Below are 24,516 nucleotides of genomic sequence, written 5' to 3'. Positions count from 1 at the left end.
GCCACGCCATCCAGCCCCCCCCCCCCCCCCCCCCCCCAACTCATGTGTGCCTCGCCTGACTATACAGCTACTCGCCGGTTCTCCCCTTTCTTGTCCCTTGTTTCGCTCTAAGCTAGTCTCGTTCCTCTTCCTTTGCCCCCATGGCCTTACCAGTATAAGACACGGGTCAACCCAGGTGTGAATCCCACACATTAAACCTGCGTTCACTCGGACTTACAGCAAGAAGGACCAAATCACAGGCACCTTTCCATGTCAGTATTAGAAAATGCCTTTCAATTTGTTCTAAATTATTGCCGGTGATTGACTCTTAGTGCTGTGAATGTGTGTTTCATTTGTGCAATAATAGTATGGCTGTTCTTTTCTAATTCAAATAACCTAGAGTTCTGACTCGTGCACATGGATTCGAAGAGATTTAATCATAGACATTGAAACAGTAAACACGAGGAATAAGAAAATGCGGTTTGTTTATGCCAAAGTCAGTAATACTACCTTTGGGTAGCATCCCAAAGGTGATAGAGATACTTTATTTACACGAGTGTTTTCCTCCATTTGTATTTATCTGATGATATATTTTCTAATTGCTTTTACTTGAATAGAGTATAGAATAATGAGAGCTTCTCCTAACCAAATGATATAAATATAAAGATATGTTTTGTACCTTTTCACTTCAAATGCAAAGCAGATGTTCCAAAAGAAAACAATTTAACAGGGAACAATCCCGGGAGAGGCTAAGGAATATTTTTTACTCCTTATTTTCTAGAGATATTTTTCAGCCTTATTTACTGTTTACACCTGCTCTCAAAAGCTCAAGCCGAGAGTCTGTAGCATTTCTATAAGAGAACGAGCTACACGTGTACCTTTTTCTTTTTTCTCGCTCACATGCGGCTTGTCGTGGTGCTTTCATGTGAAACAGCCTCAGCACCGATCAGGGAACGTAGCTCTGTATGTATGAAGATGCTAAGATGCTGCTCCCGAGACCATCTGATATACAGACGGCTTTATTGCATTTAAAAAGTATTAATCGTCTTTCAGCAGTTTGAGTTTTGTGTGTGTGTGTGTGTGTGTGTGTGTGTGTGTGAGAGGGGAGTAACTTACCTGAACGGCAGCTCTGAATTAGCTGACCACGTGCGTGTCTTAGCTTCATGCTAGCACTACTGACAGGCATTTCACATGCACAGATGACGTAGTCACTGAAGCCTGCAGGATATTTGTTTTTTCACGATTTATCTTTATTTGTCTTCGAGAATGTTCATCTATATAAATCTGTTTTCACAGTCCACACTCTTTATTTCCCCCACCGTTTTTGACCTTTCCTGTGTGAGCTCACCTTAAAACGTGTCTTCATTGTCACTGTTCATGTTTGCGGATGTATGCTCTGTCATTTAACTGTGAATTTGAGGTCAAGCAGAAAGCCGGTCATGTGACCTTTCTTGTAAAATGTCCATCAGAGGGATTGAACTCACGAACGCTGCACATCTCCGTCAATAATCGCTTTGTCGTCTTTGAGTGAGTCATTCCAGAATTGTTGAAGTTTTTTTTTGTTTCGCTGCAACTCCAGGATGCACTTGCTTTTAATAAATATTTTAAAAAGTGAGAGACGTGACTTTGATTAGAATTGCATTCTTCAGAAATGTGGCGTAAAATATTTTCTCCTTCAGGCTTCCTCTCAGCTGTCTGCAGCACAATGGCGTATGTCAAGGCTCTGCATTTTTGTCTGGCTCAATTTGTATTTTTTTTATTGCAAACAGCAACGTGAATGTTCTCTCACTGCAAACAAGGAGTACAAATAACAAAAGATCCGAGCTACTATCTCCCACAAACATTGGGAGCAGCTGCTTTTGCCCTTGGAGTTGTGTTTGGGTCACACTTAGGAGTGTGGAAAGCCACTGGCTTCGTACCGAGCTTTGGAGCGAGTTTGTGTTCATTTTGCAGCAGGCGGACTGAGCTTAAAGTCACGATTTTGGAAAGCTCATGACAAACATGTTTGTGAGCCTTTCGGACCAATCAGTCACTGACATCCTGCCTTTAGTTTACACGGCATTCCATGACAGCCAGTCATCCACTCTGGTTTTAAAAAGGCATTTTAGGGAAACTGAGCCAGCGGGGTGGCATGATGTGTTTACAGGGTTTTAGAAAACAAGCTTCTTCTTTTCTTTTCTTTTTTTTTTTTTTGAAGAGTGTTATTTAAACATCAAAATTAATTTAAAAGTGTGTCTTTCCCGATTACGTTTCCTTCTCAAGGTGTCTGACCGCCTCATACCCAGAGTTATAGCCGATTGTGGGTTCCATGTAAACTAAACCTTGTTCCTTATCAAGAGCCTCAGGGGCCCTGCGTGCCCCCCCCCCCCAACTCCACACAGCTGTGAGCAATAAGGCCCCCCCCCCCCAAACTCCTCCAGCATCAACCGTCTGAATGCGTGCGTAAAAGGGGCGAGTTTACCGAAACCGGTGTTGGGCTGTGCAGGCGCGCACGCATCCGCGCAAACCGGTGGATGAACTTCATCTGGATAATGGATTAACGCATCAGACAGATAGCAACTCAACGCAGAGCGAGCTGCGAGCTCCAGATGTCAATGTATTGGAAGAGAACACGCACGCACGCACGCACCCACCCACGACGGGGTGACTCACAGTTTAAAGTAGTCGAATAAGCGCGCGCCGGTGCGGACGGGGAGTTTCTGCGTGGGATATCTGACATCTTTCTGGTACTTAAAGCGTCTCCAGCTGAAGTTTATTTTTTATGGGGAAAAGCGGCGCTGAGCTCGACCCGCCGTCCGGACTGACAGTTGCTGCACGTGGCGCCGGTGCCTCATATGGATAGTGCGCGGGGTACCTCTGGACACTGTTGCGCGTCTTTCTGAAGTGCGACAAGGGCGAAGCGTCAAACTGCAGCGGCGAGCTCGTTTTAGGGAGACCAGTTGACTCCAGTTGTTCCGTGCACGAACCTTCACGGGAGAGAAGATGCGTCCAGAGGTCGTGTGGAGAATCCAGGTGCTGCTCGGTGTTTGGTCCCTATTCCTGAGTTTGGGGACAGGCTTCCCGACCAGGCACAAGAATGTCGGCCACAAGGTAGGTGTTCTTCACACGCTGATGGTTGCTGATTGGAATTTTAATCAGTTTTAAAAACCCATCTGCAGGGTTGAAACCTGAGAAGAGAAATAAAGCAATGCCCTTGTGGGTCGTTTTTTTTATTCATTACAGGTTCATTTATTTTTGCAAGGTTTTATTAATAGTATTTAGATATCAGTGAAAAATGTTGAATAAAATGTCCTAATTATTGCGTTCTCTCCATGTATAGTCAAGTTTGCCTACACGAGGCATTCATCCTGCTATAATAAATCCCAACTCTCTCTCTCTCTCTCTCTCTCTCTCTCTCTCTCTCTCTACACACACACACACACACAAGCTGTGCAGTGTGTGTGTGTACACGAGTCTGTTTGTGTTACACACAGACATATTTGGATATCAAAGTCTGTGTGTGTTTGTGTCAGGGTTCAGTTTGAACTCCCCTTCTTGTGTGGCCTCCCATGGATGCCCTGTTGGGACTCTCTCATCATCTGTCTGATGTAAAAGAAAAAGAAAGGGGGGAAAAAGGACAGAGAGGGAAAAGGGAGGAGAGAAGAGCAGGGGATACTCTTGAGAAGAAAGAGAATCTCCCAGTGACTTGATTTTTTTTATTTTTTCCACTCAGCAGAAGGCTGCAGTTTGACGATTGTGGAATCGCTTGCGACCTGCTGGATGTGTGTCTGTGAGGATGGATGGATGGATGGAGAGATTAGCAGAGGGGAAGTTCAGTAAAGAGGGTGCCCAGTAACGAGATACGTGTGCAACCAGAGTACAGCGAGCCCTCAGCATCTCCCACACTGGAGTCCTGGGTCAGGTGTCATTCATCTGATTGTTTACATTGGCCCTTTTTTGTGTTAATGTGGAATTTCCTGTTTTTGCTTTTACCCCCTGTCTTTCAGCTCAGGGGGCGGGTGGGGGGGGATGTTGCAGTGGCCTCTTTTCCAAATATCAGGACCTGTTTGCCCTGGCTCTTTTGTATCCTTACCTCCTGCCCCGACCTCTACGACCTCATCCCGATCAAGGCATGCCGTTGCCGTCCTGTTTTCATTTGGAAAAGATGGCGATCAAAGAGTGTCCATAGTTTATTGTTCTTCTGTAATGGTTTTGGAAACAGCCAAGTGCAGTAGCCTTTGATATCTGCGGGCACATAAATCAGACCCGCCACACTGCCTGCCTTTCCATCCAGCACCCACCCCCAACCCCTCCGGATCTCAGTTCCCTCAGCTAGTCCCCCCCCCCCCCCCTCCTCCTCCCTAACCTGAATGTGTGTCACCACCAGTAGTAGCAGTGACAGTAGCACAAATATGGAATTTTCTACCAAGTCAAGGGAGGACTGAATATTTAGATTTGTCTGTGAGGAGAGAAGCAGACCAGACTGAAGTCCCCTTCTCATGCAGATCTGCTAAACACACCACATGCCATCAGCCACTGGGCCTTTGATCGGAGGAGCCCACTGCAGAGAGGAGGAGAGCAGGATCAGAGAGAACAAGGGGGAGGACGAAAGGAGGAGCAGAGTGATATACAGGGTGAAAGAATACAGGATCCAGATGTGTAACAAGATGAGAGGAGGAGGGTGTGAAAGTATGCAGCCTCTCTCGCTCTCTCTCTCTCTCTCTCTCTCTCTCTCTCTCTCTCTCTCTCGACTCTGGACCTTCTGTGGAGCTGTGTGAGTTTATAGGTGTAAGGGCAGATGTGTTTGAGTGAATGTGGTTATTGCTTGGGCAGACTTGACAATGAGGCTCCCATCATAACAGGTCAGGGAGGGGGGGGGCAATGGAGGCTCATGCTGGTGGATGATATGAAAATGAGGCAGTAGTAAAAGGTCCAGTTCCGCTTTCACAATCCAAGGTGACGTCTTCCGACAAATATAGGGAATAATAACTATAACAATGCAACTAACGCAGAAGAAGCGTCCATCCATGAATCCGTTTTCTTGTAGACCGACCAATCGTAGTTGTCTCAACCACAGCCGCTTACCCGCCCGGTGGATCACAGATCTGCTGGAGCCTGTCCCAGCTTGCTACGGGTGAGAGGCGGGGTACTCCACGGGTGAAACGGCAGCTTATCGCGAGGCCAAACGAAAGACAAATAACCATGCATGCCAACGCTCACATTTACAGTTTGGTGTGACCAATTCACCTAAGATTCGTGTTTTCTTTTTTTGTGGGGGGGCGAAGATCCCAGAGAGAATCCATGCAGACACAGGGAGAATATATAAACTCCGCACAGAAAGGAATCGAACCTGGAACCTTCGTCCACCCTGCCGCCCATGAGGCCAATTTTAAGGCTTTATTTAATACTTTCAATCAATTTTCTTTACAATTATATGAACTATTAATCCACTAACAGTTGATTAATTGTTCAAATTCTACATTTGATCAAATCCTAAAAACTGGATCATTAAAAGAACAATTTTAGAGCAAAACCAAAACAAAATATTCATCCAAAATCAAAAATACAGTATATTTACAAAAAAAATTGCATTCATTTATTATTTATTGATGTTATTTTTAGCAGCATTATTCTGACATTTTTTTATTTTCTTGGCAAAAGTGTTCTTTTGCAAAAGATTCTTTTCCAGTCATTGCATTTCTTGCTGCTGTTTGCAGTACAGAGAACCAGAGGGAAGGGTTAAATATCCCAGCACGGTTATGTGTTCATCACTACCTGGGACAGATGAATGGAGAGGTGGCTAATTTATTTTCTTTCACCATTCTCTTCAAACAGACAGTAATGTGTTCGCATGCCTTTTATTTGACTGACCGCATGCATTTTGGGGCAATCAGAGGCAGTCAGTGAACGTACGACCTGCTCGAGAGGCCAAAAATGTATAAATCATCAGCCGGTGATGCCGACATGCCATCTCTTTGGCCCGCTGAGTAAACCGCAAACTGACTCGGGTCAGAGCTCATAATCCTGTCCCATCATGTTTGGGCCACAATGACACAGACATGATAGCAGATGTGGGCTCATTAGTGGTTCCTGAACCATGTCAGGTATGAGAAAGATGCATCCTATTACACTCACGCTGGAGAGTCTGAGGCAACGCTGACCAATTTTCAGCAACTATAATCAGGATATAGTACATATATGTAAAACTCGAAATTAAACGGCGGCCATAGTGGCGGCGGCACGGCAGGTTCAGACGTTCTTGCAACAGTCCGGGGGTCCCACGCCTCCCGGGCCCTCTCATTAAAGCTAAAAGAGGATCCCCTCTGGCACAGACCCCTCTTTGTCCACGGCCTGGATGCCATGAATGTTGTGGGAAAAAAAAAAAGAATGGAATGAACGACGGCTGGTTGGTCACTTGGCTGGTTAGTTGGATGCCTTGAGGGGGGGGGGGGGGGGGGGTGACCAAGCTGTGAAGTGGTAGATGGTTTCTCTTCAAAACAGAGCACTAATTGTTTAAACATGCATCAATGAAATGTTATAAGCGATGGACCCTTTTTTGTCATTAACCATAAAGTTGACGTGGGGATTTTGAATTTCCTTTGTTCTTCACATTAATGAAGGCGCCGTCCACCCACAGTCAGCATTGATCCAGACTTTAAGGCATTTCCTGTAGGCCATTTTTCTTGACTTATTCTATGAGGTTATTGTTTCTGGTCCAGATGAACCCTTTTTTTTTTTTACCTGATATCTTAACTTGTGCTCACAGGCTCATGGCCACCACATTCACAACGCCGGGGTCCAGTATGATTCTGAAGCTCTGGAGCAGCAGAACCAGGTCCAGAGTCTCCTTCCTGAGTCCAATAGCCACCAGAGGAGGTGGTCACATCCCCAACACCGCACAGTTGATGTTCTTCCACAACCCGAGCCTGAGGAAGAGACAAAACCCTTCATCCTGGATCTCAAAAACTTTCCAGACCTGGCCAATGCTGACGTCAACTCCCAGAACCCGAATATACAGGTGAGCTGGCAATTTGAGACACGGTTCTCGAGATTAGTTCATCATTTTTCTATATGTTAGGGAACATTTGGAACTTGTGCCGACCTCTGCAGATGCACATTAGCAAGAGAGTCTTTAAGTTGACCCACACTTTCTTAAGTTAAGAAAAGGTCTAATGATGTATTCAACTACGTCGAAAGGTCGTCGACCTGTTGCTTGGTCTTCACGTTTGCTGAATCAGGCCTTTGCAACCAATGAATCCCCTAGAATGAGTCATACCAAGGTAATGAGAGGGAGTTATCCATGAAAAATGTTCACGCTCTCTTCCCGAATGGATGTTTTGGTTCGCTGAATGTTCATGCTCACGTCTGGCTGGATGGCTTCTGGAAAGCGGGTTTGCTCACTGAAAAACCGTCTGCACTAATGTGATGTAGTCAACGTCTTTAGAGTGGGATGTAAGACGAGCATCAATGGAGATTCTGAGCAACAAGTGGTCAGGGTCGTTTCAGGTTTGAACTCTATGTTTCTGCCCAGGTTACCATTGAGGTGGTGGATGATCCCCAGATGGAGGTAGAGATGGACCTGGCTAAGGAAAAGGACTGGTTACCTGCCTCTTCCTCCTCCCCTTCTTCCACAGTAGACTGGCTCGGGGGCAAGAAGCTTTTCTGGCCCCTTTTTTGGAGTTACACTGACGCAGATTCCGGCGAGGATGGCAACGGACGGTCAGGTGTGGAGGAGACTGGCGAGGAAGAGGAGGAAGATTATTCCCTGGAGTACGGCAGTGAGGATCCCTTGCCCAGCGGAGTGGGCGGAGACTGGGACACACATTGGAAAGAAGGCTGGGATCCAATTCAGAGCTACTATGGTAACGCTTGCCAAGTGGTACACTTTGCCATCTACTAGTGCAGCGTAACTCTTTTCGATATGACTTGATCAGACTTATTATGGCATTTTAAGAATTCAATATAGTGTATCCTGCAGGAAAGCACACCAAAAATGTGAAGTGCATAAGATAATCTTATTGATGAAGAGGTGCAGAAGTAGAAAACAAAGGCGAGAGAGAGAGAGAACAGTGTTTATAGAAGGCTACATTATAACCATCTCCACAGTCAGAAAGATGTAAAACGATGCCAGTATGCAAAGCACTCAACCATCAGGGCATTGCGGGTTATGGGCACTTTGAAGTCGACACTGGTCGCAGAGGCCGGCCTTTTGAAGATGGGTCCGATGCGCTCGCTAATGGCAGCGTGAGGCCGGCACTGTTCTCTGGGACAAAACAGCCCTCTGCTTGTGGACAATTAGAGGGCAGATTGGGAACACAGAACGACAGGGGCCATTTGGCCGGCTCTTTCATCCTTCTCCGGGACCTCATAGCCCCCCCACCCCCCCAGACCCTGGCGGCCCCCACTGACTACCGCGGCACGGCCTTTCGAGCCAGTTCAAGAATTTCAGGGTGCTTTCGGGGCTCTTCATAACTTTTACGGCTCTTTTCCCTCATTCGGTTCTGCATTCCTCCGGTGGGAAAACTGTCTCGCCTCGAACAGGCCACTTATTCAGTGGTAAAAATAGTAAATAATGAAAGAGAAAGGTGTATGTAGTGAATGAAAGAGAGAGAGAGAAAAAGGCAAAGAGGTGGAAAAAAAGAAAACAAAGTCTGACGGGCTGTGCAGTGTTTATTCCAATGCTTGCGAGTTTAACGGTAGATCAGAGAGCAGTTAACATCTCACCACAGCCGAGAGCTTTCATTCTTTCCCAACAGATGCCAATCTGCGCATGATTGATCTGTTTGTTTTCCTAGCCGCTATTGCATGAAATCTTGTCTGTAAATCTGTTGTAAAACGTAAGTGCAGGAGTACGTGTAATGTTTTTTTTTTTTTTTTTGCATTTACCCATTCCCCGGCGCACCAAAATATAGATTTCATCTTTTTTTTTTTTTTTTTACCGTTGTGCATGCACATGGGCTCGTAAAGGGCAACAGTGTTTCTTAAGTGGTCACATCTAAAGACTGAGTGGACATAAATCAAGGACGTCTGCCTTAGCGTCTTCTGTAATTAAGACTCCCCTGAGAATTCGTTCCTACAGTATACGGTCACATGGTGGGGGGGGAGTTGGCAGTGCCCACAAAATAAAATTGGGTGCTCGCTACACCAGAGCTGGTATTTCTGCACCCAACTCGCCTTTAATCTAGGCGGACTCGTTTTCAGTGTTATTAACACCACAAGGAGACTTGGTGCGGAGGCGGACAGCCGCAGCGCAGCTTCTCGCTCTCTAATTTTGCTCAAGGCTTCTTAAAATGAATATGGTTTTGCACGGGAAAAGTAAGACCAGGAGGACATTGCCAATTATATGGGACTGAGACAGTCAAGAGACTTTGAAAATTCATTCTCTGTTAGTCTGTTGAAGGAGGCACTGATTTTCTCTGTTTGTTTTCCTGTTTAACTCTTTGAAGCTGCTTCCCATTATATTCCCGAAAACACGTAGAGCCTCTGTAGAGCCAAATCCCACACTTTCCTTAAGTATTCATCTCAAAATCACTCAGGGAGATTTACACACACATTACTGCGCATTGGTCTTCACGGAATCTCATGAATTTCATTATTTTGAATTGCAGCAGCTGCTTGCACAAAGGTCTGAAGTGTGATAACCCCCCCCCCCTTTCACAGATGAGACAGACGAATGGACGCCCTGGTCTCCCTGTTCTGTGACATGTGGACACGGAGAGAAGAAGAGGACGAAGTCCTGCGGTTATTCCTGCATTCTGACAGAAGCCTCAAGGTGCGACTTGGAGCCTTGTCCAGGTGAGATTATTACTTCCATCCTGAAGACGAAAAGCCACATCTGAAGGGCGTAGTATTGAAGTATTTGTAAAGCTCTACTAACTTGCTCTTAATGTCAGCTCATGCACTGCTCTCCTTATTGCAGGTGACGTCAACACTGTGGCGGAGCCTTTCCCGTTTGAGATGGAGAACGGCACAGAGCCGTTTGGAACGGGTAATTTGTTTTGAAGGAAACTCTCGAAATGCTTTATATTTGGTACTGGTATTTATAATGTAGATAGAGATATATTATGGCGTATAGATAATGGTTTGTGGCAACATGCCTGTGCTACCTGTCAGAAACTCATTTTGAACATCATTTCACATGATATTGCTGTCTTCTTTCCAAAAGATGTGGACAGCTGTGAGAAGTGGCTCAACTGTAAGAGTGAGTTTCTGCAGACATACCTGCAGCAGGTATTGTCTGAGCTGCCGGGCTGCCCTTGCTCCTTCCCTTCTGAAGTGGCCTACACTGTGGTCAGCGTCTACGATGAAACCCACGGCCGTCAGTATCGCTGGCGTGATGCCAGCGGCCCCAAGGAGCGCCTGGATATCTACAAGCCTTCGGCGCGCAACTGCATCCGCTCTGCGCTTTCTGCCGACTCGTCTACTCTCGCAGCACAGCACTGTTGCTACAATGACCGCGGCCGGCTGATCACGCGGGGGAAAAGCGCGGGAACGCCGAACCTGATCAGCACCGAGTTCTCACCTGAGCTCCACTTCAAAGTGGACGTGCTGCCTTGGATCCTGTGCAAAGGAGACTGGAGTCGCTTCCATGTGGTTCGGCCTCCCAATAATGGATTGAGCTGCCCAGAAAATCCCCATGAAGACGTGTTCATGAATGAACTGGAAGAGGCCAGGGAGTACTGAGGGGCTACCGCCAAAGCTACAACTAGCAGTGAATCGGAGGGTCCGTTCCTAATCTGAGAGGAGACTGGCGAGCGTAAAAGTCATGAAATATTACATCTAAACAATAATAATAGTCATGCATGCAGACTGACAGGAGCGAGGCTGCCAACTAGCACCATCAGCCCTCCTGACCACCACCGACATTCACTCGCTCACTACATTCACACAGGCAATGTGGGTGAAGCGTCTTGCCCGAGGACACTACAACAGTGTGCACACGTGCCGGAGCTGGGAGTCGAACCGCCGACCTCTCCATCATAGGACGACCCGCTCAACCACCCGTGCCACCGTCGCCCCCAACGCATCAGACAATAGCGGAAACGCACGCTTGTTCAGAAATGAAATATTTAGAGATAATGGTGAAGTCTGTGTCCTGAGAGCAGGCTCAGCTGGAATGAAATGAACAACAATAATGGGAAGCTAACCTGTTCCACATCTGGCATGACGTCAAGCTCACGCTCCTGCGTGTGTGTCAGCATGGTGTCTGCCAATTGGCTTTTGTGATGGTGACAGTAAAACATCTTGATCATGTGACCGGTCGGTTTAAGTGAGGAAGGTTGGTTGTTTATAGGGATTAATCAAACGCATGCATTGGAGTCCAACAGATGAATCTCACCTACGCTGCTAACATTGAAGACATGCTTCAGGATTTACGATGGGAATTACGGGGAGCAATCCTCAAATGTTTCTGCATGCATGCATGCAACAGTAATGTACATCTCACACAGTAAAGATGTAGCATTCAAATCATTTGAGATTTCAAACCAGAGATGTAAGCTAAAGTGGATGTGAAAATGGACTCTGCAGTCAAAACCGAAAATCGAGAGAGTAGCCCTGAAGCAGTAACAGGAAGATCACATTTGATTTAAAATGTTTTTGTCACACAGATGGATTTCATGTGTTTTTAGTCATATTTCCACAGGAAGTTATGTGATCTGCGTGCCAAAGAGTTCAAATCAGACTGTTGGTGCCTGCGAATCTAGCCTCTTGTCGAACCGTATATGTTGCAAATGTAGTTGAGATGAAGTTCTGAAGTGATTAGATTCTACTCATGTGTGTCTGCTATGTTCTCAGGGGAACTCACTGACTGTGTTCAACATATGTGTTCATTTACCTCAACAGGAGAGCACTATTGGAGCAAGTAGAAAATGTAGCGGTGTAAAGATTATGTTGGAGGGCATCAGAGGAGAAATCCAGGTTGGAATTAATGGAATCACACTATTAGAATTCAATTGAAAGCCCCGTATCTCCATATTCGTTGCTGATGCATTGTGTGTGGTGGACAGGCGATTTGCAGTATGCTTCGGGTTTATCTCAAGTACTTGGAGCATGAATGTCCTTTCTAAATAACCAACAAAGCTTCCTGGCAGGCCATGTGCTTGGATCCCTTATCTGGGCTAACATGGAATACAGATGAAGGTGAAATAGAGGTCATCATCAACATCAAACACAAAAGTCTGTCACTGCTGGGTCAAGAGCAAATGGCAGTGACGCTCGCTAATCTGAAATTCGGTCCAGCTCTACCGATGGCCACTTCAAACAGTGTTCAGGAATTCCACTTGGAGATGTGTCCGTGCAAACGAATGGGCGTGCACATTTTGGAACCACCAATTTTAAAAGGAAGGCACTTTATTTAAGACGTCTATCAAAATGTACTCGTGTTTGCCATTTGCTGATAACGACTTCTTGTGAAGCATAACTCTCCATGAATGCTGCATTGTGGGTATTTCCAGCGCTTTGTTGAGGAAAGCATGACCTGTGTATGATTTCTGAATCTAATATTACATATATGGTGTTGTACAGTATTTATTTGTCTTGTCTCTCTTTTTTTATTTTAAAGTTTGTTTTAATTGTCTCTGTATACAACATGGTGCACTAATTGGACTGAGAAATGAAGGCGCCCGTGATCAAAAGGGAATCCACTTTGCCCTCATAACCTCATATCACAGTACGGCAACATCAAATGTGTGTTTCTTTCTACTTTGTACTACAGTGCTCTATGAATATGTTGTTGCAATTATATGCTGAAGAAAAATATATAAAGACCTTGCATTCATCGTCTGACTCTTAATGTGTTGTTTCTTGCTCCGTATTTTAGATACTGTGCAGCAGAGCCAAGTACAGCATAAGGCAAGCTTCTTAAGCACAACTGGCTAGTCATACATTTGCTGACTGACGCACCACGTGCTTCCGTGCCTTTCCTCCCCAACAAGACAGGCACAGTGTAGCAAAGTGCCCCGCTACAGTGTAAACACCTCTGGTCCTTGCTGCAGCAACTGGCCTTGCTCTGACAAACATCTGTCTGCAGGGACCTCTAAAGCTCACTGATTAACATCTACCGGTAGTTTGTTTAATCTGTGCTATGTAAAAACTGCTTTGCAGTACTACAGTGGATTATATACTATACTGTTCTTTGGTCAGGAGTGGGGGCCACATGCTGGCTTTAAGCCTTCTTCACATGCATACACATTTTGACTCTACATTGAAACGATTTTCTCCTGGGTCGACCACTAGCCCTGTTCCCTAGCAGTTCCATCCTCAGCGTCCTTCTACCAGCGTCCCTGTCTCTCCTCTGGACATGTCCAAACCATCAAACGCTGGCCTCTCTGACCTTGTCTCCAAAGTGTCTAACCTTCACTGTCCCTCTTATTGTCTTATTTCTAATCCTCTCCAACCTGGTCACTCCCAAGGAGAACCTCAGCATCTTCATTGCCGCCACTTCTGGCTCCGCCCCCTGTCTTTTCCTCAGGGCCGCTGTCTCTAAGCTGTACATCGCGGCTGGCCTCAGAATAATCCACAACAACTCTTTGTTGCATTGTTTTGCACGTGAATTTAGCTAATCAACTAGACTTTATATGACAGGATCCATCATGTATCGTTTTCTAGCATGTTAGCTGTGATTGCAGTCACTGTTTTAGCCTGCAGCACCAAACAGTTCCTTCGTTTGCGGTTTTGTTGCATGTGTGGTCTCGATGCATCACTGACTTTCCTCAGAGTTCGCAGCTAAAATTCAAAAGTTGTACAAATATTTTCTGTCAGACCTCAAAAACCTCATTGCTGCATGATTTACCAAAGTGGCCATCAATGACAGGAGAAAAAAATAAATACAGAATTTGTATGTTGGTTGTATGAAAAAAGGCATTAAAGTCAGCAGCTAACAACGTACTCATGAAACCCACAGGATCCTCTCCAAGGGTGAATTTCATGAAAAATCCCACTCAGACTGAGTATAGGTTCAGTTTGTAACCATGGATATGGGAAAAATACATACGATAAAGTATCCCAAACAGCAAAAGTCAATTCATGACACTTTACATAAACAAAGTTTTGAGTTATGCTTCAGAAATGAAACATGGTGGATGGATGGGTTCCCTTCATCAAGCTTTACCAGCTTGAACCAAAATAAAACGTGTGAACGTAACCTAATATCCATCCCAAAACCGTAGAAAAGAGGATACAACAGAAGGGCTTCCCGCCTCTCCAGTTAGTTGAACTAAATACAAGAGGGAAGAAGCCAAACAACGGGCATCACTCATCCCCACATGAGGTACGGTAGTTTTACGGTCACGGGCCAAGGAGAGGAATTAAAGTCCACATCCACGATCAGCCTCCATCTGCTTTTAAAACAGGCAAAAGAAACACAGAACAGGCTGACAGCACCACCCCAGGCAGGGAGGAAACAGCAAACATGAATGATGACGCAGAATTGTATTTAATATTCTGCTGGTGGTTTGTAAGCGTTGCACAATATTCATAAAAAGGAAAAATATGGATATAAAATTCCTTTAAATTCAGGTTCCAGACAAGAAAAACAGAATATTTTTCAGTATTATACAGACGGTTCCACTCAACCACCCCAATAAAATTGCCATTTTAATACACATATTGGACCTCTTAAACCCCATCCTTGACAAAATGCCAGTGTCAATGCTGTCCATCTCCTCTGTGGTATTTGTCATGATCTAGTCCTTCCTTCATGCTGTCTGAGGATATATCATTTGTATAGGATTAAATGACATTGAGATTAAAAGTTCAAAGGTCAGGGTAATACAAATCCAAAGGATTAAGCAATGCAAATACTACGTTTAAATCGTGGTACTCTGATTCCTGTAAGTGATGATGTCGATCCTCCACTTGCTGCTCTGAATGACTAAAGAGAAAAATCACTCTGTTACAATAAAACATCAGATTAAAAGTAGGACAGAATTCGCATTGGACGTACGAATGTCCATATGCATAATTAAAGCGATACGTCACCCATCCATTGTCACCTGTGGAAAGAACAACGATAAGCTTGGTAAGTCTACCATGATCCTTCAGTGATTCCTAAACTGGCTGCTGATGAGAGGTGTGTGGAGGAAAGCCAGACACATGTTGACCACATTGCTGCCACAGAATAACAGATAAATAACCGCAGATGTTTGGACAGAGGAGAAAGCATAGCGAGGAAAAACAGAGAGGCCATAAAAGAGAGGCAAGACTTCAAAACTCTGGGTTTAAAAGATGCTATCAAAAATCCTGAATGAAGCAAGTTCCATGGCGGATGTAATTACAAAAAGAGCGGCGGCACGGGGAACAGCAGGCCAGTACCCAACCCAACCCAATATCCTTAAATAAGTCTGAATATGGGACATCCTTCTGATGAACTACACACTACAAACTTTTGTTTTGTTCACTCATGTCCAGTGAGAGTCTCATTTTTTATTATGATATCATAATTAAAAGCAGCCAATACAATATCTCTGGACATGAGAGAGGCCTGCAGATCCACTGGTACTGAGACGGCAGCCAGCCAGTCATAACAACATCAAACAGACCCGGGCTCCAGTGTTTACACAGAACCAAGGAACAAAATGATGATTGCTCGACCCTTAAGAATGCAAAGATAAGAAGGTAGACAAGCTTGAAGATTTATATTTGCAATTATGAAGTTGAAAAAGAGATAGAAATGCAAAACAAAAAAAGGAAGAGGAGTGAAAATCTTCAAAAAGCGATTAAGAGCACCCCCTGTTGGTCATCATGACAAGGTACACAGGCCTTCATGTTGCCTTTCAGTTGCATTCCTCAACCTGAAACATCAGGAATGGAATCCAAATTCAATATTATGTTATTCTGAGCATACTTGGCTAATTTGGATTTTCAAGAGTTGGTTCAGGAAGTAAAGTTTTACTCATGACTTGTTCAGGTTGGCCTTCTGTTATAGTCTTATAACTATTGCTGTCAAGAGATTACATTTTAGAAATTAATTAATAATGAACTGTAATTGAGTGATCTAATTAATCTCTTTTTTAATCTCACCAGAAAAGTTCTGAGAAAAGCCCACAACTTGATATATACTATATATAGATACTATATAACAAAAAGTGGCTGTATAAAATCATGTATGGTTTTAAACAGACTTGAACAGATGCAGTCCTAACTATTTACATTTTTGCTGTAGGCGCTGCCTGCATCAATCACAAGTGAAAATAATGTCTATAAACAGCCTCAGGTTGAGGTGGTGATCACATTAGTATCCCGTTCCCCTTCTGGTTGTGTGTACTTTAGTTCTGTTCATCCCCTCAGAATATGTATTATTATTATTAGATAATATATTTACACAAGCAAATTAGCAATTATTTGATTTACAATGCCCATCGGCGTCACTTATCCTCCTGCAGGCATCCCCTGTATTAAACCTGCATGAGTTTCTGTGTGACTCAGCCATGATCCTGTCATTGCAGTGCTGCTGGAGATGGGTGTAATTGTCTGGACCACAGGGTAGTTTCTGAAGTGAGGATAAGTGGAATCTGATGCGTGAAGTGCATCTACCAACGTAGTTTTATGCTCCGGCTGGTAATACTGTTCCTATTTTCAGTCATGGAGGAATTCCCCTGTCAAATGATTGGTGGGAGGTGTTTTTGAAGTTGTGAGAACACGCCAACACATCTCCAAGTAAAGACAATGCAAAAAATAATAATTACCTTTTTAATTGTTGTATTCATTTATTGAATTCATTCATTGTATTCAATCTGAATATTGGATTTTTTTGTGTGTTTTTCTGTTTTATTTTAATGAGAACACATTTTCATGAACAGAAGGCAAACAATATTAGGACAAGCCAGAATTTCTTGACATTTGAATAATGCTAAGAATATTTAATGAATTGGTGGGAACTCAGTGAAGTCTTGTGAGTGAACTGTGTATACAGACTGTGTCTGTCAGAAATGCTGAGTTTTAAGTGTTTTACAACATCCTGACCTGGAGGGTTGTTTAAATAGAAAAAGACAGATCAATGACCCTGCATGTGGGACATTCCAGCAAATGGTTAATACTGATGGGCTCTCCAGGAAGACAGGTGGTGGAGGATCTAAGGGTCATAAAGTATGTAACTTATGTTGAGAAAGGGCTGAAAAGAGTATAAAAGCTAACATGTTCTTATTAGTCTTCACTTATCCTCCTGCCGGCATCCCCTGTATTAAACCTGCATGAGTTTCTGTGTGACTCAGCCATGATCCTGTCATTGCAGTGCTGCTGGAGATGGGTGTAATTGTCTGGACCACAGGGTAGTTTCTGAAGTGAGGATAAGTGGGATCTGATGCGGGAAGTGCATCAACCGACGTAGTTTTATGCTCCGGCTGGTAATACTGTTCCTATTTTCAGTCATGGAGGAATTCCCCTGTCAAATGATTGGTGGGAGGTGTTTTTGAAGTTGTGAGAACACGCCAACACATCTCTCCAAATAAGGACTATTCACTTCTATTTGAATTTTGCAAAATTATTTTTCTAATTGTTGTATTCCTTTCTAAAAGTAAAGTAAAAGTCATCATGTCATAGCTGCTGAAACATTTTCTATTGAGATTAAAATAATGCCATAAAATGTAGCGATATTGTAATTTGTGCTAAGGCAAAAGAAGACGTGTGAGTTGGATGTCCAAACGGAAGCACCACACAGTAACCAACACAGATTGCGTCGAGATAAAAGAAACTGTTTCTGCCGGCACACAATGGAAGCGATAAGGCAGAGCAGCCACGCCAGACTTCAAAGCACCTTCTATAAAGTGTGGAGTGGAGTGTTTGTCAATTAAAAATCGTGCACCAAAATGATAAGAACATCAAAGCAGATCCACATCCAAGTCAACATCAAAACACATTAATGAAAGAAGAAGAAGATCAAAGCACAATTTTCTATATATGTACAGGTGGCCCCTGCTCCTTTGCCAGCACGTTCCTTAAAAATCTATGGTTTTCAAATAATATGAGAATGCAACAGTAGGCATTGAGAGGAAGGTGAGTGATGCCCTATGACTTCGGACACAGGTGGGGCTCCTGTCGGGCGGGGCAAAGAAAAAGGGAGAGGAAAAAGACCAACAGAAACTGTTCTTGCTGGTGGTGGGTTGGACATTCCTGCCCGCCATGCTCTATGGTTTATGTTTGCCCTCTAGTCGGACACACCCACGTCACCACAAGCCCACTAGATCACGTGACATGAGAATAGATTAACTCCCAGCAGAGAGACCCCAAACAAAACGTATTTGGACATCACTGCTTGTGGTTTGTTCATTTATTCTCAGGTCGCTTCTTCCATTGGGTGGGTGGCGCGTGGTGCCGTCGGCTGGTTGTGGGGCTGGGTGGATCAAGGACGATCGGAGTTCATCTTCATCCTCTGGGGGGGTCTTGGTCTGTTGTGAGGACATAAGGAGGTTCCAAACCTTCCAAATTGACTTCCAGCAGTAAACTAAGATGCCCTAAGAATGACGATCAACTGCAATTGCTAAGATCCATCTGCCCCCCAAATGTCACTCGCCCCGAAACCCCACCTCCTCTAGACCAGAGATGATAAGGGACCTGGCCAGAAACAAAAACCGGTCAACTAATAATACAGTATTAGTCGGTTTTTGAACAGTAAATATACACAGATCTGTGAAGGCGATGGGGGGACGGTGGGTGGGGCTGTGACTTTCCTGTCACAGCCCTGGAGTTTGTCTCCTGAATTATAAAACACGGTTTTGTATATTACTTGGTTCATGCAATGTTGAATGTATTGAATAAAATTATTGATTATAATATTTTACATCGTTGTGTATTTTTAATAGTTTTGAACAAATAAACAGATGGTGAGTGTGATTGTTGTGCAAAATACATTTCTAAATTTCAAAAAGTGTGACAGGGCTGCGCCTCGGGCTGGGTCTACAAGACTCAGCAAAGCAAATGAGCACCTTCTATAACAAGGCAACGCACAATAAAGTCTGACCTTTGCACGGCCTCCTACGTGCTTTGGGTGAGGTGATAATTTTTCAGTGAAAGAGCCGATGAAATAAACATGAAGGACTCCTACGGGACCTGGAAGGCAACAGCGCCATTTACACACACACACACACACACACACACTAAAACCTCACAGCCCCACTATTAGCGATTAGGAGCTAAATGATCGATCGATACCGACTAAATAATAGCAGCAGGGCGGATGCTGGCAATTGTGTTCTGTGTCAGAACTTTATTCCGCAACACTAGTGTTAGCTTTGTGGTTATTATTAGCCGGCCCTGCCCGGGGATCCGAGGCAGGAGGTGTGCGTGTGTGTGTGTGTGTGTGTGTGTGTGCGTGTGTGCAGCAGAACCAAGCAGCTGCAGGTGAATAATGACATCTCCATGGCCGACCTGCCTGCTACTACTACCAGAATATTTGTCATTTAATGAGAACAGATTTTCACAAACAAAATGAAAACACTATTAATTCAATATTAGGACGAACCAGAGGTTCTTGGAAATTTGAATGATGCTCAGAATAGCTCATGAATTCCTGAGAGCACAGTGAAGTCTTCACAATGAAATCTGAGACAAACCAGCTGTCAACATGTTGTCTGATCCCGGGTGTGAGCTGCATTTCCACTGTTAGATTTGAATTAAAACAAAAACTGTGATTTCATTTCTTCATAAATCTTTTATAAACTACAAGATATTAATTCCTGGAGCTTGTCAGAGTGAATTTATCTACATTTGTAGTTTCTCAGTCTCTCTCATTCTGTTGTTTTGGCCCTTTGTATGTTTTCGGCTGTTTGAGGACCACGAGATTTAAGACAGAAGAGGTGTCTGGGGCATCCCTGCCGGACTATTGCCTCCACAACCCGGCCATGGATAAGCGGGAGAAGATGGATGAATTCAAGACAGAAAAAACATTTAGTATTTTTCTTCTATTTTTATTTGCTTAAAATGTATAACCCAACCTTTAGATAATACTGTTAAATATTCAAAAGTCAAATGTTTAGCTAAAACAGATTTAGGTTCAATAAATACTGTAAACTGCCCAGTTTTCCCACAACCTTGTAAATCTATCATTCTAACAATCAATGCTGATACTGTATTCCATGAAAATGAAGAGAAGAAGTAGTGAAGCAACGTAACTTTTGATTCGAGCAGCAGTACAGAGTTCGACTATGAATATAGTACTGCATGATTATTTTATTTGTTATCATCCCTGTGGTTCATGTGGCACATCACTCCACTCTTCGGCCTGAGAGTTCCGGTATCACAGAACTCAAAAGTCTGTCCCGGTAAAAGGTTGAAGTCAAACCTCTGGAGTAGCTTGGCCATCACCACTTTAGCTTCCATCTGTAATCACCACAACACCCACTGAGTTAACTCTGTGTTGTTGTCAGGTTATATGTTTGTGTTGAGTTTCATGAGAGTCAAAACCCACCAGAGCAAAAGTCTTTCCCAGGCATGAGTGTGGACCGACGGAAAAAGGGAAGTAGCAGTAGTAAGGTCTGCAGATCAGAGAAGGAACAGTTCATTAAAATACACACCACTTTCCCTTTTCTATCTGAACCAGTGATCAGTGTCTGCATGTCATTGTGTGGCATTAGCTTCACGCTACTTACTTTGGTGCATCTGGGTGAAATCTGTCAGGATCAAATGTCAGCGGGTCTTTGAAGAATCGATCCAATCGACTAGTCACGTAGGTGCTGAACTGAGTGTTAGAATAAAATGTGTTAATATTTCTACAGCAGATTATTTTTATGCTGTCTGTATTTTATTTAATTGACTGATGAAGGAGTGATGGGCAAGTTTGGTATTCTAGTGGTGAAGAAGATGAAGAGGACTAAGGCAGAGCAGTGGAGGCTAAAGAACGAAGACTGTTGTGTGGATTTCAGGGAAGTAGTGAGACAGGCTGTGGGTGGGCAAGAGAGACTTCCAGAAGAATGGAATACAACAGCCAAGGTGATCAGGGAGACAGGCAGGAGAGTACTGGAGGTTGTCTTAGGGGAGGAAATGATATAAGGAGACCTAGTGGAGGAAGTGCAGAAGTGTACAAGGAAAGGAAGATGGAACAGGAAGTGACAAAGATTAGTGAGGGTGAAGTTAGAAAGGCAATGAAGAGGATGAAGAATGGGAAGGCAGTTGGCCGGGATGACATACCTATGGAGGCATGGAATCGAGAAGTACAGGGAGGTCAAAAGGAGCTGCACAACCCTATTCCTAACCCTGTCTTACCAGACATGAGACCCCTGCGGGTATGTTGATGCCGTCAATAATAATGTCTTCCGGTAGATGACGATAAAGGGCTGGAGAAGGCGGGTAAAGTCTCAGAGTCTCTTTGAGCACCTTGTTTATGTTAAGCAACAAAAATAGATGAGACAAGTGAATGTAGGCAAATTGAAAACTTACTGCAAAGGCGAGTGTCTTCTGAAAAGACTTCATGAAACATACCTGTGAAAGGTAGACCAGATCTCCCAGATGATCAAAACTGACGTCGTTTTTCATCCCGATGACATCATCCACCTCTTTTTTTGCTCTGAGAAATAAAAGGAAAAACAAGCAGCTGAAGAATCCACCACTCAATAGCTTCATTATGAAGCTGCTTTTCAATGCATAATCAATTCTCACTTCTCCAGTATTTCAGGATGTCTTGCAAGTTCCATGACACAAAAAGCCAGAGGATTGGCTGTAGTCTCGTGCCCTAAAATGTGACAAACAGCAAAGTGAATCATCACCGTAATATTGTAATCATAATTCATCTCTATACCAGGAAGTGGAGCTTAAAAGAACAGTTGTCCTAAAACACACTAACATTTATTCTTTATCTTTATTTTGGAGCACTTCTCCCATTGAAGCAGAAACAACACAGACTCACCCGCAATGAAAAATCCCACAAAATTGTCCACCATGCACTCGTCATCTTCTGGAGTCATGCTTTCCTCTGGAATAATCAGAATATAAATTCAGTTCTAGTCAAGACTTAATCAACTATTATTCTAAAATGAAATGAGCCCAAAACAACTGAGGAATGTTTTTTATTTTCTCATGTAACTTTTTATTACATTACCTTCTCCTGCAGCTTTGATGATCTGTGTCAGAATGTCTTTGGGGACGTCATCACCATTTTGCATGGCAGCCCTCCTGTCATTAATCCACTGAGCTCCAGATGTGCGTAGCAGTCGGCAAGCTTCCCTGACTTCTCTAATGAATGCTCGGTTCTTTGGATTGAACTGGCAATGCATGGTTTTAGGCTCCAACACAGTTTGCAATATTTTTATCAAACAAACAGAAAACAAACATGCAGTGAGATATTACCTGAAAAAACATGTCCCTGACATCTTGCAATGTCCCTTTAAGACAGGTCTCAACAGCTCGAGGGAAAGGTGATGTGTTCTGCAGCAGGTTGAAATCCACTCCGAAAGCAACCTGACAGTTACAAAGAAGATTCCCATTAACAGATAGACGGTAACACAACTTGATGATATGACCTTTAGTGATAAGCTGCTGCTTCAGTGACATTGAAAAAAAAACGCTTTGGATTTAGGTTCCTGCAGAGGAAGCTGCAAAACAGACAATTGCTACATACCTTAGCAATAACATCCATGGTAACACAGTTGAAAAGGCGGAGAATGCTGACTTCTGTTTTGTTGTCAGATGCTTCCGAAAGTTTACCCATCAGCTTCTCTGCCACTTCATTGAAGGTGCCCATCAGGTCTTTCAAATACCTGGAAATAATGGTAGATTTAGAGATGGTGTTCAAAACACAGTCTACAGCTCTGCAGAAATAATGGAACTGGTGGATACTGTCTAAAAACACTCACAGCTGACTAACTAAATAACTCACAAGCTGCTGAATGCCGGGTCCATGATTTTGCGATATTTATACCACAGTGCATTGTCCGGTGTAGTTGGTATACTATTACCCAGGAACCTCGTAGAAAGAGATGGAAAACAATCCAAGTTAGCTGTTAAGATGACAAAACAATCTAAAATATATAAATATATAGTCTTAGGTTCTATTCAAGATTTCTGCCTGTTAAAGGGAAGTTCCTTGTTGCCTCTGTCACCACCTGCTCTTGTTAGGATCTGACACCTTATAAATGAAAATGAATTGAAAACTGCATCGCTCTCCAGTTCAGTAATTGTTTTCTAGCTGTATGTCATATTCATTTACACTATTTATAGTTTAAAATTTGTGTATCTAGTTTGAAAACTTATTTGAAGCAAAGGATGCTATGTTTTTGATGCTGCCTCTCTGTTAGCAGGATTACGGAAAAACTACTGGATGGATCTTGATGAAAACAGATCTAGAGATGGGTCTTGGTCTAAATTTATATCCCTTTAAATTTTGAGAGCGATCCAGATACCTGTCTGGATAAAAAAAAAATCCCATTTACTTATTATTAAAGTGATCCCTGACTGTTTTGACAAATTGGTCTAAAAACACAAGAATATACATCTATTACGTAAATACATAGACAAAAATATATAATTATTATTTACAAGATATAAAATCTGTTTTGTTTGGGGGACGCCAATGTTGCTATTCTTATGCCAGGTTGTAAATAATGTCTAACATTATATGTGTATGACTGATATGTGTACAGTCTGAATGACAAAACTACTCAGTCTGATTACCTACCTTTGACCAAACACATGAAATAGTTTTTTGTGGAGGATTTTATCTTTTGTGTACTTTAAGGACATCAGGATTTCCTGTAACAGATTATCAGACAATGTTTTTTATGTCATTAGAACAGAAAAAGTTGGCAGGCCTTTTAAAAAAAAGATATAATTATGTGAGGACTTCAATCTCTAACAGGAGCCCTTTTACACAATTAATTGTGCAATGCTGTAACAACATACGACTGATACAGGGTGCAGTATTTACTTACCTTGGTTGCCTCTGGACATGTCACATTGACTAAAACATTGTGCATTATGTTTATTCTGTAAACAGGCCCGTAAATCTCCGCCCTGTAAATCATGTAATGAAATTATATATTAATAAAACAGGAAAAGCACAGACAGAAACTAATAACTATCCATGTATGGAATTACCTTCCAGCTGCCCATGCAGGAATGTACTGGATGTTTTTGCTTGTAACAAAACATGAACAAGTGTTTGCTGCTGCTGAATGAACAAAATGTCTGTGCTTACCATTTCAGTAATGTGTTGAAGGAGACTTCTTCTCTTTGTCTCATCTTGCGAAACGTATATGTATGGCCGAAGAAAAAACTGTCAAATAAAAGAAAGGTCCAGATAACAAATAATAATAATAATAATAATACAAATAAAAAATATATAGTCTGCATAGATACTTGACATCAAACGTAGCTAATTTTAGATATTAGTTTGGCACTAACTAAACCAAACCTGCTAAATTTAAGTATTTACCTGTCTCTCGGTGGTCCAGGTATGTGGTCATACTTCAAATGAGTGTATTTAATATAGAGGCAGAAGCCAAGAAACGCTATGAAAAGTACAAAGAGCAGAAATACAACAGCATGAAGACCCCAGCTCAAAATCATACGGAAAAAAGCCATTTCAGTCGAGTCGAACAGATGTCGGTGAGTCAGTCAGCAAAGTCGAAATAG

At 43.1% G+C, this 24,516-nt stretch overlaps 2 protein-coding genes across 3 annotated transcripts; one reads left to right on the top strand and one right to left on the bottom strand.

Annotated features, from left to right (window-relative positions):
- The first annotated feature begins 2,961 nt into the window (after positions 1-2,961).
- Positions 2,962-10,641, top strand: ism2b (isthmin 2b). The gene is made up of 6 exons (XM_068753908.1): positions 2,962-3,069; positions 6,725-6,976; positions 7,490-7,820; positions 9,619-9,753; positions 9,878-9,946; positions 10,124-10,641. Exons 1-6 carry the CDS (start codon positions 2,962-2,964, stop codon positions 10,639-10,641), a joined length of 1,413 nt encoding a protein of 470 aa, XP_068610009.1.
- Positions 10,642-19,856: 9,215 nt separating this feature from the next.
- On the bottom strand, positions 19,857-24,465 carry LOC137909356 (cholesterol 24-hydroxylase-like). Of its 2 annotated transcripts, XM_068753807.1 has the most exons (15): positions 24,317-24,465; positions 24,080-24,157; positions 23,814-23,895; positions 23,561-23,634; positions 22,763-22,849; positions 22,505-22,643; positions 22,234-22,344; positions 21,986-22,148; positions 21,794-21,859; positions 21,547-21,619; positions 21,370-21,454; positions 21,154-21,264; positions 20,541-20,629; positions 20,360-20,426; positions 19,857-20,271 (listed from the first exon to the last, which is right to left on the bottom strand). In XM_068753807.1, the coding sequence occupies exons 1-15, from the start codon at positions 24,463-24,465 to the stop codon at positions 20,122-20,124; spliced, it is 1,524 nt and encodes a 507-aa protein (XP_068609908.1). In that variant the 3' UTR covers positions 19,857-20,121. The 2 variants fall into 2 exon arrangements, with proteins under 2 accessions (XP_068609908.1, XP_068609909.1); XM_068753808.1 differs by lacking the exon at positions 24,080-24,157.
- Positions 24,466-24,516: the final 51 nt, after the last annotated feature.

This window comes from Brachionichthys hirsutus, chromosome 20, assembly GCF_040956055.1.
Source record: "Brachionichthys hirsutus isolate HB-005 chromosome 20, CSIRO-AGI_Bhir_v1, whole genome shotgun sequence".
NCBI lineage: Eukaryota > Metazoa > Chordata > Actinopteri > Lophiiformes > Brachionichthyidae > Brachionichthys > Brachionichthys hirsutus.
This window is presented reverse-complemented; position numbering and strand designations above follow the sequence as displayed.

Coding starts and splice junctions, on each gene's coding strand:
- LOC137909356 (XM_068753807.1), bottom strand. CDS start 24,465: ATGGCTTTTTTCCGTATGATTTTGAGCTGGGGTCTTCATGCTGTTGTA. Junction 22,644..22,762: donor GACCCGGCATTCAGCAGCTT/GTGAGTTATTTA, acceptor CATTATTTCCAG/GTATTTGAAAGACCTGATGG. Junction 21,860..21,985: donor CATCAAAGCTGCAGGAGAAG/GTAATGTAATAA, acceptor TGATTATTCCAG/AGGAAAGCATGACTCCAGAA.
- ism2b (XM_068753908.1), top strand. CDS start 2,962: ATGCGTCCAGAGGTCGTGTGGAGAATCCAGGTGCTGCTCGGTGTTTGG. Junction 3,070..6,724: donor ACAAGAATGTCGGCCACAAG/GTAGGTGTTCTT, acceptor TTGTGCTCACAG/GCTCATGGCCACCACATTCA. Junction 6,977..7,489: donor CCCAGAACCCGAATATACAG/GTGAGCTGGCAA, acceptor GTTTCTGCCCAG/GTTACCATTGAGGTGGTGGA.